At 35.2% G+C, this 14,846-nt stretch overlaps 1 protein-coding gene across 1 annotated transcript in view; it reads left to right on the top strand.

The window, feature by feature from the left end:
• USH2A (usherin) overlaps positions 1-14,846 on the top strand; it is a 795,153-nt gene that overhangs the window by 415,816 nt on the left and 364,491 nt on the right. The window contains exons 33-34 of the mRNA XM_025367257.1: positions 1,272-1,443; positions 7,163-7,310. Of these exons, the coding sequence (XP_025223042.1) occupies positions 1,272-1,443; positions 7,163-7,310 (320 nt within the window). The remainder of the gene's footprint in view (positions 1-1,271; positions 1,444-7,162; positions 7,311-14,846) is intronic.

The raw sequence follows: 14,846 nt of genomic DNA on the forward strand, positions 1-14,846 counted from the left end.
TTGTGACATAAAATTAATTTTATTGTGATTAAATGCATAGAAGTGATTAGTTCAGTGGATCTGGGAACCTTTGATTATCACTTGCCAGCCTAATTTCCATTTTGTCTTTATGCAATCAGGCTGAGCCACATAGGTACACAGATTCCATGCAAACTTTAGTAAAGGAAAAACTGATCACTTTCATGACTGCCTTGAACTTTTTATATATGGGGCATTATTTGTAATGATTTGGAATTAGAAAGTATTTATATCTTTTTGAGTATAAACCAGGACCTTCTTATTCCCTTATTACCTGCAACTGATATCAGAAAGGAAATTTCACATATAGGCATGTTCAGATGATTTCTGGTATTAGTGATTCTTGCCCATTTCCTAATACATGAGGTATAAGGTGTACTATTGTACTGAGCTAAAATCTAATAGATCTCTCTTATCAAGAGTTAATACTTGTTCATATTTATCTCTCCTGGTCTCAGTTTTCTTATCTCTAAAATAAAAGTTTAGGCTGAATGAATTTTGACATTTATTCAAGCTGAAAAATATTATGATTCACATCTCATTGTTCCATGTCTAAATTCTCCTGTTGGCTTCGTGTGCCACTAAGCCAAGCCACGTGACTTAGCCAAAAAGATCTCCCATGACTCAAGTATTTCTCAGCTTAACAATTTCCTGTCTATTCCTTGATTTGCCCTTCTCATTTCCACTGCTATGTTGTAACCCTCATCTGGAATGCCCTCTGTTCTTCCTTCTACCTATCCAAATCCAATCCATCTGTTAAGAATAAAATCTTATGTATCTAAGTAGTGTGTCACTTCATTCAAGAAATCCTGCCTGATTGTTTCAGCTCTTCCAATCATCAATGTCACTGTTTTCTATAATTGTATATTAACCCTATGTTGGATTCCTGGATTTTCCAGGACAATTATATTGTTCCCTCTTTTCCCTGTATCTAAGTTCTCAGATGTTCTAATTCTGAAGTTTTTGTTCTACAGCTTAAATTCAAAATAAATACTCACTTATACATTTTTGTATTGTTAGCTAATTAAAATTATAAGTAACCAGACGGCAGGAGCCATATCATATTTTATTTTTGCCCCTCAGAATAGGCATTGGATAACTACTTCAGTGTTTTATTTTAAATGAATCAATTTTGAGATTTATATTTTATTTAAAAAGTGTCACAAATCCAAGTTCAAATGTGTCCTTTGAAAATCCTGCATATTTTAGTTTTGACTTGAATGAATGATAATGCTGCATTTTACCATTCCCAGGTGGAAACAACCAAGAAAAATAAGTGGGATTCTGGAACGCTATATATTATATGTTTCAAATCACACAGATGATTTTACAATTTGGAGTGTCATCTATAATAGTACAGAACTTTTCCAGGATCATATGCTACAATACCTTGTACCTGGTAATAAATATCTCATCAAGCTGGGAGTAAGTTTATTTCCATCACTTTCTCTGTTCTCATTCCACCATTCCACTTCATTTCCACCTCTTCTCCCTCTCCTTTTGTCCTATCTTTTCTTTCTCTCTCTCAAAAAAAAAAAAAAAAAGAAAAAAAAAACGGAAAATCAAAATCCTCATGTATTGCTATTTATACTGAAAACTCACTTCCCATCCTAAATGTGAATTCTGTTGATCTAATACCTACACATTTATTTTATATTATTCAAAATGATAGAATAACAGCCTGAGTCAGTAGATTTTTCCAAGTCAAACTTGGGATTATCAAGATTTTTAAAATTACTTGTAGAACATCATAATTGTTCAGAACTTTTTCTAAAGTGCCAGGATTAATAAGGTTATTTCTCTGTGGCATTTGTATTCATTTAAAAAAACAATGCATAGTATGAAAATTTAGATCCTACATTTTTAAATGGAAGTTTAAATGACCGTCAAATATTCTTGATTGTTGTTACATTCTGGTTTATATTATGCTCATATCTCAGAAGAACAGTCACTTAATAAAACCCCAGGACCAACATAGTTTAGAGGTTCCTTTAGACAGACAACAGCATTTTTTTTTTAATGCAAAATAGCACTTTTACACAAAGGTCTTTTAAAAGACCTTGATATTACTGTGGAATTTATACTCAGTAGTTCCTTTTGTTTTTTGATGAAATATAATCTTTTTTAAGTTTAATAGCACATCTGAAAATAACTGAATATAAACATGAGATTGTCCCTATTTGTTTTAAACACACTCTTCATTTTATAGCAATACCTATATAAGGATATTTGCTTTGATAAATGCCATAGAAAATATTCTGCTCTTGATTATGAATAAATTTACATTTATGTAGACACTGTGTATGCATTCATTTTACTTAACATGCTCTTGAATGCTCTAAATATTACACTATGAGAAAATAAACTACATTCAACTATTGCTAACTGTCTGACTTAACACCACAAAACAAGGGCAATCAGACAGAGGTAAAAAATACCGTTCAAAACTAACTCCGTGTGCCTAGGTATTCCACATAGCAGAGTTTATGAAACAGCACTTTGGTTTTATTACCCATTAAGTAAGAAATATACTAACTCGATTTTCAAATGCTAACACAGAAATACAAACTATTTTCAAAATAATGGTAGTATCAAAATCAGGAAGAGTCTTAATTTTTTGGAAGCAACCAAAATTAAACCGAAATTGTGCTCTTGGTTTTTATCAAAAGTAGGCAAATGACACAAAACAGATTCTATTCCTAGGGCAGATTTTAGGATGTGCTGTGTGGTCCATCAGAATTCGTATCAATCTCCTATATTTTATAAATCCTTAATACCTTGAAAATACATACTGGTAGATTAGGAGTCCTCTGCCCTGAGTATTAATTCAGATTTTGCTACTAACTGTGTGACCTAAGGCAAATTCACTTAACCTCACTGAGTTTTATTTTCTTCAAGCCTAAAATTAGAACATTGAACTAAACGATTTTTAATGTCTCTCAGCCATAATATTCTATGATGCTAAAAAAAGTAATCCCAAACACTGTTCTATGGAGTCAATGCTATCTGTCAGCCACTGAATAGTGTTGATGCGAGACGTTGTAAAGATGTGAAAATCCTTGCCTTAACTCTTGGTGGGGAAATAAACTTGCTCACACTATTTTCGAGTTCACTATATTTATTAGGGCAGAAAATAATATATTTTCAGGAAGGATTCAACTAACAGGTTTTTTACTTAACTCTGTTAAACAGTAAATTAAATGAACCAAAACATTTTAGGTTCATCCTGGTTAATTGAGGGATTATTATATATTTCACAGTTTCAATATAATAACCGGCTTTCAAGGTCATTAGATTCATAGATTGAGAGCAGGTTCTCAGCAAAGTGGAGTTGCCTTTATAGATCATTATAGCATGTTGACTAAGAGCTGGAAAACAAAACATAAGATAACAAAGCCTTTAAGCAGCACTTGGAATAGAGGAAGATACATGGGGATTTGAACCGCTATGATTTACTCTAGGCTTGGAGCAGGTATGTTACTTCATGTAACATCGTTTAGTTTTCACATTTGACTGGATTATAAACTGCTGAAACATAAGGACTGAATCTTTCAAAATTCAATCTGCAGTTTCAAGCACAGGGCCTACTGGAAACCGGAAGCTGAGCAAACAATTCCTGAATGCATGACCACCAAAGACATCATTTCGTAAAGGTTCTAAAACTTTTGATATGAATTCAATAATTTGCTTGCAAGCATTGGAATTAGCAATGGTGTGGTTCCAAAACATACTCTTTCCACTGCAAGAAAAAAAAATAGCATAATATGTTGCTACACTCAACAAAGGCTATTTTGAAATATGATAGCTCCTAATAAAGAAGACAGTACGTTAAAAATAAAATAGAGAAGCTATTAATACAGACAGCTATCAAGATAGGTGTTGTTTGATAATTTTCATACTACTGCTAGCCATTTGTAACTTGATGAATTCTAAGTTTATATGTTCCCGAAAGATTCCTGGAAATGGCTTAACTTTTTAAGTAATTATGGATCAAGTGGCCTTTTTCTTTTTCTTTATGTTTTAAAATATGTTGCACTCTTAACGCCCTCAATCCCTGTGGACCTGAAAATTTACTGGAAAAGAGAATGCTAGTTTGGTCCAGGCACAGTGGCTCACGTCTGTAATCCTAGCACTCTGGGAGGCCCTCGTGGGCAGGTGACTTGAGGCCAGGAGTTCAAGACCAGCCTGGCCAAGATGGTGAAAACACATCTCTACTTAAAATACAAAAAATAGCCGGGCGTGGTGCTACAAGCATATAATCCCAGTTACTCGGGAGGCTGAGGCATGAGAAACCCTTGAACCCAAGAGGCAGAGGTTGCAGCGATCTGAGATCTGCCTCTGCACTCCAGCCTGGGCAACACAGCAAGTCTCCGTCTCAACAACAACAACAAAAGGAATGCTAGTTTTGGATTGTCTTAATAGTCATGATTTCAAAAATAATTGATACAAGTTTATTATTTATGCATTTTATTGTACCAAAATTGAATCCCTTATTTGCTCAGATGTTATTCATCATTTCAAGGCAGAGTTATGCCTTTATGAATTTTTCAAAATGGCTATAACTAAGAAAAGCTGAAAGAGATGAGTGAAAACAACTTATTTTAATTGCTGTCAGGCTTTCAGAGACCTTGCCATTTCATAAAGGCATCTTTAATCAACACCAACATTTTGTTTAGTTTTTCCAAACCAGAATTTTAATCAGCATTCAGCTGTATTGAATGTAGTGGCCTCTGGTGCGGGCAGGTCAAACAAGATACTGATTGGTTCAATTTCATTTAGATGATGTCAGATTAGACCAATTGGAAGCAACTTTAAGAACATTTATTTTCCCATCAAAGGAACTAAGGTATTGTGTTGCTTACTTAGAACCCTCTAAACACATCCAAAAAGAATGTGGGCAAAACAAAATAAAATAATTTGCAGGTAATTCTGTTATTTCAGCAGCCTCTTTATAAATAATTTCATTTACAAGAAAAATTCTTTCATAAATGCCTTACATCCTTGAGAGATTTCTTTGTCAAGTTACTGGTTTATTGATCTCAGATGACATAGTATAAGAAACAGTCCTTCTAAACCAAAGGATGTTTTTACTTATCCTAGAAGACATCATAAAATCCTCAAAACAAAGTAAATTTTAATTCACACTCTGTTTAAAAAATATACACTTATATGTTGTATAGTACAGAATTTATTTGGGGAGCGTTAGCAGGGGAAATATCTCAGCACACAACGAAGAAAAAAATAGTGACAAATAGACCATCAGAGTTAAATCCCAGTGTTTTACAAGTTTAACAATAAGAAGCTGCAACATTTTTCCCTTCTAAGGGAAAAAAATCTGAAAAATGCAAATGAATTTATTTATTTTTTTTTTCTCCCAGAGAAGGGGGAAGAATTTGTCTTTGACCGTTTTTCCTTTGATAACTCAGCTGTCTCATATGACCTCTTTTCCTGCCATATTTTCTTGTGGACTTTTAGCACATTTGAAATGTCTGGGGTCTTCAACTTTTTTTTTCTATTTTAATCGTTGGGCAGTTATTTTTTGAGATAACAGTGACTTGTCCTAAAGTTTTGAGTCAGAGTTTGGCCACATTTGCAAAGATTCCATTCTCAAGAGGAGTGTGGTTTTTTTCTTGCATAGAAAGGCACATGCCACAGCTGAGAATTAGAGAAAACCCACAGAGGTTAATTAGGTACCCAATCCTAATGCAATTTCATGCCCAGACCACAATTTAACTCATCTGAAACTTGCTTAAGCTGGTAAGAAATTATCCTGAAGAAATGGGCTACTGCTATAGTCTTGTAATAGCAAGTGAGATGAATATCCATGTTCGTTGACCATAAACTGTTGTTTATGCTTATAATGAAGAATTTGCAACAAGTTTCAACAACGTTGCAAAGAGTAGCATACTCCGATATTTTTAAAAAATCTAAAAATCGGTCAGCCTCCTTCTGTCTTTATGGAAAAGAATATTTACTGCTTTAAGAATCACAGAATCACTCCCTCAGTATCAAACTGAGAAATCGGAGGAGGTGCCTAAAGAAAGAGACGCTTTAACTTTTTATCTTAGTAATATCTATCTTACACAAAAGTGAGCTAAATAACTCTGCTTTTTTACACTGTCTTATGATTTTGCTTTATTTTCTTTTTGATTTTGGTAAAATTTAGTACTTTTTGAAATATTTTTAAACTTCGTGGTATCAATTGAAATTGTAACTTGAAGAGATACTGAACCAAGCTTAAGTATAGTTTTCAAATATCATTGTTATATAAGGATATAATTACTAATATTTGCTAGCAAATATGGGCTAAAAAACCCCTTAATGTATGTATCAATTTCCTGGAAAATTGCTTGTCCGATAAGCTTAAAAAAATTATTTGCAGTTTACTCTGAAAGTGTACACAGAAATTTCTGTAACATTCATGTTACCATTTCTGACATTAGTGATACGTAATTAGGGAACAGAGAGTTCTGTGATCATGTTAAATTTATCAGACATGTTTTGATGAAGCCTATCTACTCTGACACATAAGTAAATTATGTGATCCTTTAAGCCATTAAACATTCACTCAACAATTGCTTTGTATTTATTGTTTTATGAGAAACATTGTTTTATTTCGTTTTTCTTGGTGTTATACTGTAAACATATTGGTCACACTGTAGAAATAAAAGGCAATTGTATTTGCTGCACATCTTTTCTTCCCTAGAAGTCAGTTGTTTTACCTTAAAGTAGTCTTCATCCTCTAGTACTTTACTTATGTTATGTGTACACATGCTGTGTGTGTGTGTGTGTGTGCGTGCGTTTAATTCACTCTGGAAAGCTTTGTGCAAGGCTAACTTCAGCAGGGCTGTTTATCCAGTCAATATATGCCCTACATCTCTAGGCTCTCACTTAGGATGCTTCCCTAATTCATACATTCATACTGTCTCGGTTATTCTCTAACTATTGGGGATGGTTATCTTATGCCTTATAAAGCAAACTAAATAAATGTTAAATCTTAACATTGAAATGAATTTATTTTGGGGGAGTAAAGGTAGCACTATATAACAAAATCTGAAACTCTTATTGTGAATTCTCTGTCCTCAATGTTCATGAAAACTTTCGGGACCAAGAGTGAAGTGCACATTTTTGCATCTCTGTTTAGGCTTGCACGGGTGGTGGGTGCACAGTGAGTGAGGCCAGTGAGGCCATAACTGACGAGGACATACCCGAAGGCGTGCCAGCCCCCAAAGTCCACTCATATTCACCTGACTCCTTTAATGTCTCCTGGACTGAGCCTGAATATCCGAATGGTAAGTGAACTCTTTTAGCCTCAAGTTAAAAAGATGATTAGCAAAGGTAAATTAATATTCTAAATGGCAGCTTATATGTGGTGCTTAATTTTTAATGATCATTTTAGCACATAAAATACCTAAGATAGTATCATTGTCTGTAGTTGGGGAGATTGTGATTTTTAGGCTAACACACAATTTTGGTGGCTCAAAAGTGCTCCCTTTTGATAGTTCTTGTGTACTGCATCTTATTGTTTAATATGCTCCAGGAGAGGTGAAGAGAGCAAATGGGGAGGATTCCCAAAAAATGCCGTAGTGAGAGTGACATTGTATCTTCAATGACTTTCTGTTTTTAAAAGCCATTAGTTCTTCCTCGGAGAAGGAGAGAGGTGGAAAGTTCATGTACATATGGTGTCAAAACGCTTTTGATTTAATAAGTTTATTTTAAAAGAGGCCACTTGGAACTCTGTATTTTTTAATGTACTATTTATAAATATTTCAACATGCAGTTTTTAAACAACGCATAGATTAAACACACATACATTTATACATATTTAGCTGGAAGCAAGTTTTGTGCATTTCTAAGCAATATATATGTTTTTGTCCAGTTTAGTAAATTAAGTTAGTCAGTTATGTTTCACTAAAATAAAACCTCATTATGAAGAATTTATAGTAGTTTTGAGTAGAAATTGCTTTATTCGTTTAGTGGAAATATCTTTAAGATTCACATAACATAGTACCATTGTTTCACAATGATGGAAGCTTACTTGACATTAAATTTCATTCCTCTTTGAGACAAATATCAAGAAGACTTTTAATATCATAGAAACTCTTTTAAGTAACTCATTACTGAAAATTGAAATGGACTCTTTTAGCATAGGCACAAAGAATGAAAGAAAAAAGTTACAGTTTTATTAGTTTGTCTTATGTTTACTATGATATTAATTATTCCAGCCATCTCATTTTAATTAAACTTTTGGCAAATGCACTAGATATATTTGAGGTAATGGAGAGAATTCTAATAATCAGAGTGAGTTATTATCTGTGCTATTGAAGTTATTCCTGTACTATTACAAATTTTCCAAGAAAAAATAAATGGATGCCTATTTGATACTATATTAAGCCATCAACCATCTTGTTATGATTCTTACTCCACAAAGAACTCTAGTTCATAGGTGACAATGAAAATGTTAATGATTTATTTCAATCAGATTGCTGTGAAATGCTATTACATGATTTGCATAGTAGAACACTTCCCTCCATCCCAATTGGTAAATGCAATTGGAACTACAATTGAACTCAGAATCTTCAATTGTTCAGGGAAATATTTTCCACATTTCAAAGCTCTTTGAATGTTTTGTGTATTTGTGTATGTGTTGTATATTTGCAAGCAGTTTTAAAATGTACTCATCAAGCAAGAAGAATTTGGAAGATTTTGGAGATTTGTATTAGCACTTCCATGGTATTCCAAAGTCTTGTGTTTAATCATAGTGGGATTTTTAGAATTTTAATTGTGGTACAATGGTTAGACATTTAAAAGGTAGTTTTATTTTTTAAAAAACTACTCTTTTTTTACTATTTCTCCCCACTTTCCCCCAATTTTTTAGCATTTTGTTTCTCTTGTTGATTGTCTAGAGAGGGATAATCTGATTGTTGGAAAACATCTTGTCTCTCTATCTGTCTTCAAAGTCCCCACGCTTCTCCTCCAATGCCCAAAGAATAAAGTCCAAATTTTTAGTCTGGTATTCAGGTTACTACCAACTTGTGACTCAACCTGAATACACATTGCCTTGTAACATATCTTCCTTTCTAGCCACGCTGTAATATTTATGGCTTAATGTTGGGTTGTGAAACATGGGTGGAGTCAAATAGTCCTGGAGTAAAAAATTGTTTCTAATGTACAGTGACTGTGTTACCTTGGGAAATTCATTAACTTCCATGGACCCCAGTTTCCTTGATTAGAAAATTGAGATTAACAGGCCGGACGCTGTGACTCATGCCTGTAATCTCAGCGCTTTGGGAGGCTGAGGCGGGCAGATCACGAGGTCAGGAGATCGAGACCATCCTGGCTAACATGGTGAAACCCCATCTGTACTAAAAATACAAAATATTAGCCAGGCGTGGTGGCGGGCGCCTGTAGTCCCAGCTACTGGGGAGGCTAAGGCAGGAGAATGGCGTGAACCTGGGAGGCAGAGCTTGCAGTGAGCCGAGATCGTGTCACTGCACTCCAACCTGGGTGACAGAGCAAGACTCCGTCTCAAAAAAAAAGAAAAGAAAAGAAAAGAAAACTGAGATTAACAATCCCATCCATCAGCACCCTGTCTTTACCTGTAGAAATCCAACTCCTTCTTCTAGGCTAACCGTAGGCCTCTTATTCTATGGAATCATTCTACTGTTCCTTAAGTTTAACGTAAACTTTCCCTCTTCTCTTGACTATGTGACCTGTTTCTATGCCTTCATAATGGAATTTCATTCAGCCTGTGCTTAAAGTTATTTGGGTATATGTCAGACACTCCCACCAGATGATAAGGACCATAAATCATTAATTTCTCTTTCACTCCACAGAGCCTAACACAATGTTCTACTTTTTATTGGTACCCAATAATATTTAATTCATTTAATGTCTCTTGTGGAAATTACCTTTGATCGGTGGCATATATACTCCAAAGCCCTGGCTTTTTAATGATACCAGGAGAGATGATACCATCCAGTGCCTGCAATATATTTGTTCAAAATGCATTCGTTCCTAAAATATATTTTTCTAGCTGTGTAGGTTCTGGGCCTGGGTTTCTATTTTGGGAGTGTCGATCTTGCATTTGACCAAACAATTTTTAATTTTCTTTTCTGGATTATACCCAATTCAAAGTTAATGGTACTAGGCCCACGTGGCAATATATGCTACCTAATGGTTGCTTTCTAATTTCTGAATATGCTGCAGAAGACAAATACAATTGGAGAATAAGATAGACTTCATTCTTGTGTAACTAAATAAACCCTTTCAAAAGATTTTAAATGGTATTTCTCAAACTTATCTGATTCTTAGAACCATCTTGGGAGCACCAATTGAAGAAGTAGATTCTAGGCTCCACCACGGGCCTCCTAAATAATCAGAATCTTCCACTGCCTTGGTTATCATCAAAATGCTCCTGGGTATTTAATACATTTTCCAACTGAGACCTCTCACAAAATCCTGCACCTGAATTTGTGTTACATCTTCAACTCAGCATATCCAAGTTGATTTCTCCTCACGGTCTCTGTCTCTCTACTTGCTCTTTCTCCTGTATTCCCTCTCTCATGGATTTGCACCACCCAGCCCTGCCAGCCAGGATACTGAGCAGCAGTCTTCACTTTAATCCTTGTTCATCCCTGACTGCTGTCACCACACAACCCCTCGACTGCACTTCACTAGTGAAGGTCATTAATATTGCTTACCCAGATCGCTTCAGGAGCCTCTTCATGCCATGCAAAAAATTTGCATTTGTTCATTCAAAGTATGTATTTTGATGGCCTACTAGGTTCCATCACTCTTATATATACAGTGAATTTCCTTGCTTCTTGATCTCAAGGATGTCAGAGTCCCTTGGGGAAAATATCCATATAAATGAATGCTCACAAGGTAGGGAGGTGTACAAGGTGCCAGGTATACAAAGAAGCAGCTCCTAGTGATGCCCTGTGAGATGTGGACATGTCATCCCTCTGCATCCTCATAAAGATGTTGCAGGACCAGAGATATACATGTGTTTAGTCTGAAACTGGTACTACTTGCCTGGTTTTGCACACTCAGGTTTCAAAATCTTGACTGTTAGTCAGTTATGTACCTAAAGGAATGTTTTTTCACTAGGGATTTATAAACATGAACAAAGATTTGTTGAGAAAAATTAAACCCACCTTCTATAGTGAGAACTAGGTATATTTTTATGCATGCCTATATATGACAAAATATGAAAGGTATACATGGTTCTGACATAAATGTCCAATTCTTGCCAATCAAACTGTTGGTATCCTTTGGCCACCATGTCGTACGAAACATTCTCTCCTTTTCGTAACTGATTCTGACTGAAATGATCAGCTCCTACTCGTGAAAGTCTGATGGTAATCCTTAACCAGGGCTTTAAGAAAATATCTTCTCCCTTTGTTATTTCAGTTCTCTTCCTTATCTCCCAACCTGGTCCTTCTCCACAGTGTCTGTGCTGGGGAGCTTGCTAGTTGGTTCAGTACATACTTCATGAGCCCTGAGAATTTTTCCTAATTTGGTGTCTTTTGTTCAGTAGTGTACCAGCAGCTCCAAGAATAGTGCCTTGGCACATAATAATTGCTCAGTTAAAAATTTGTTGATCACCATTATTAAAGTAAAAAACAGAAAACAACACATTCTGGAAAGGATGTGGAGAAATTGGGACCCTTAAGTACTGTTGGTGGGAATATTAAGTGGTGCATCTGCTATGAAAAACAGTATAGAGGTTCCTTAGATAATTAATAATAGAATTATTATATGATGTAGCAATCCCACTTCTTGAAATATATCCAAAAGAATTGGAAACGAGATACATTGCAGCATTATTCACAGTAGCTAAGAGGTGCAAAAATTCAAGTGTCTATGGACAGATAAATGCATAAGAAAAATGTGATATATTTATACAATGGAATATCATTCGGCCTTAAAAAGAAGGAAGTCCTGTCATACGATACAATGTGGATGAAACTTGAGGACATTATGGTAAATGAAATAAGCCACTCACAAAAAGACAAATACTGCATGATTGCACTTATGTGAGTTTATATCTACAGTAGTTGAATGCACAGACACAGAAAGCAGAATTACAGTTACCAAGGGCTGGGTGGAAGGGGAAAATGGAGAGTTGCTGTTCAATGGGTTTAGAGCTTCAGTTTTCCAAGACGACAAAGTTCTACAAATCTGTTGCACAACCATGTGTATGTAGATAACATGATCATACACTTGAAATGGTTAAGATGCCCAATTTTATGTTGTGTTTTCTACCGTAATAAAAAAAAAATGATATAGGGAGGATGTAATAAAATGCCATAAACTTCTACACTAGAAAAAAAAAAAGATTAAGAGCAGTGTTAGTTTAAAACAAACAAATTTGTTGATTAATAATCACTTAGAAATCTATGCATAAAATATGCATTTGTTAAACAAGAGTGAGCTCGTACTATTTGTGTTGTTGTGGAGTTTACTTTTCTCACTTCACAATATGGTGCAAACATCTTTCCTTGCAGTTCAGTGGAACGTGACTTCATTCTTTCAAAAGGCGGTATGCAATCCCACTGATGAAACTACAGCTTATAAGAGCCATCTTTTTACTGATGGACATTTCTGTGATTTTACTATTACAATGTTACTTGCTATTAATCGCGTCAGTCTGCCAAGTACAGTCTTTAAGTACTGAGTCATTATCACTTGATTCACACCTAAGGCTTTGCTCGTCTTCAAGTATGTCCTGCTTAATTCTAGTCCCTTGCTTCACATACCTGCAAAAATGATGGTGTGACACTTCAGCTCTGTGTTTCTCTAATCAGAGTCCTTTGCACCCACGTTCCCTCTGGCAAAGGTGTTCTTTACAGGCTGCGATTTCAGACATGATTTTAAAACCGCCGAAAAGAGCGACTTTTAGGTCCAAGGTTCCTAGGAACCCTTATTATGTGGGACCTTGATGCTTCCTTTGTAAGACCTTAGCCATCACAGAGAAGTAGCACGAAGGATTACTGTCTAATAAATTTGTGACCTGTATTGTGTAGATTGCAATTGCATAATTAAAGTTATGCTTTTGAGAGCTTCCAAATTCTCATGAGCCATATTCCCTTTTAGAAGCTTAGGCCTTAGAATCCTGAAATATGTTTTTTCTTCACACTTCAAGTCTACCTTGCTAAAACAGCATAGCTATCTGACTATGCCAAACTTATTCGTCATTATCTAGCATAACATTTAAAGTGACATTTTAAACTAATTAGAATATGTGTTTTTTAAAATACTAACTAAAAATATGGAATATAAAATGTTTATCTTTTATTAATAGCCATAATTCCTTGTAACTAATCTCTATTTTTACCTAAGTAAATCGACCTAAAATAGTTCCTTTATTAGACTAAGCCGCATGAAGGCAGGAATCATATGTGCCTTTTTCACTGCCCTAGTCCTGGCCCTTGACAGAGTGCCACAGAGTAGAGGGGTGTTATAAAGCTGTCGAATGAATTCATATTTACTGATGATAGGGACAATAACAAAACTGTAATAGTGTTGATGTGAGAAGCATATTCATATGCAATCATACAACATACACAAATGCACACTGTGAGCACATTTTATGATTCTGTTATACAGGTGGGATAATTTCAAAGGCAGCAGAAATGAATCTTCCTCTTGGGCCTGCTGAAGGCTTAAAGCACACACTTAGAGACCTAGTCCTTTTGCTTAAGATTTCATCAGCCTGGTAATCTGTAGATATTCTAATGAAAGACAGCACATAGACTTGTCTTGTTTGTGCTTTGCGTGTCTCAGTATGAAAGGATGTATTTTTACTGTGATCAGGATTTGTTAATAACAATATGGGCATAATTAAGAGAGAAGCATTTGGCTGCGCATGGCGGCTCACGCCTGTAATCCCAGCAATTTGGGAGGTCGAGGTGGGCAGATCACTTGAGCCCAGGAGTTCGAGACCAGTCTGGGAAACATGATGAAACCCTGTCTCTACCAAAACAAAAAAACAAAAAACAAAGAAAAAATTAGCCATGGTAGTGTGTGCCTGTAGTCCCAGCTACTTGGGAGGCTGGGGCATGAGAATCACTTGAACGTGGGAGTCAGGGGTTGCAGTGAATCACAATTGTGCCACTGCACTTAAGCCTGGGTGACAGGGTGAGACCATGTCTAAAACAAAAAAGAGAGAGAGGGAGAAGCATGAGAGCTGGGCACCCATTAGACATGGTCTAGGATCTTCTTGAGAAGTGAAGTGGACCTGAGAAGCTTATGGAAATATTTTCCTAATTTAGTCTTTCATATTGGTCCATCTTTGTGAGAATTTATATGTGAACATGTATCAAAACGGTGGCAATCATGTCAAAAATAATAGAAACATCTTAGGAGGCTGATTATTTTTGTAGACTTACACGTAGCACCTTGAAGACAATAGAACATTATTAAAAAAAAATTTGGCTCAGTGTTTTGAGCTTTTACATTCTGCCAGTAATGGATGGTAGAGAAATCAGTTAACTATAGATCTTTCATATACGCTCTATATATGTTGTCCTTCACATTAAGAGATGATGCTATAGAAATAAATTTTTATAATGTATGCACATGAAGATGTATGTATAAATACAAATTAAATATTCTATACATGCATAGAAAGAAATACTTGATTTCCTGCTAACACTAATAACACTAGTAATAATAATAATAGCTATAATTTATAAGAATTTGCCAGGTACTTTAATTCCCATAACTAGCCCATGAAATAGGTATTGTTATTTCACAAATGTGGAAACTTAGATTTACAAGTATTAAACAATTTAATTACTCAAAATCAAGACAGCTGATTA

This window comes from Theropithecus gelada, chromosome 1, assembly GCF_003255815.1.
Source record: "Theropithecus gelada isolate Dixy chromosome 1, Tgel_1.0, whole genome shotgun sequence".
Taxonomy (NCBI): domain Eukaryota; kingdom Metazoa; phylum Chordata; class Mammalia; order Primates; family Cercopithecidae; genus Theropithecus; species Theropithecus gelada.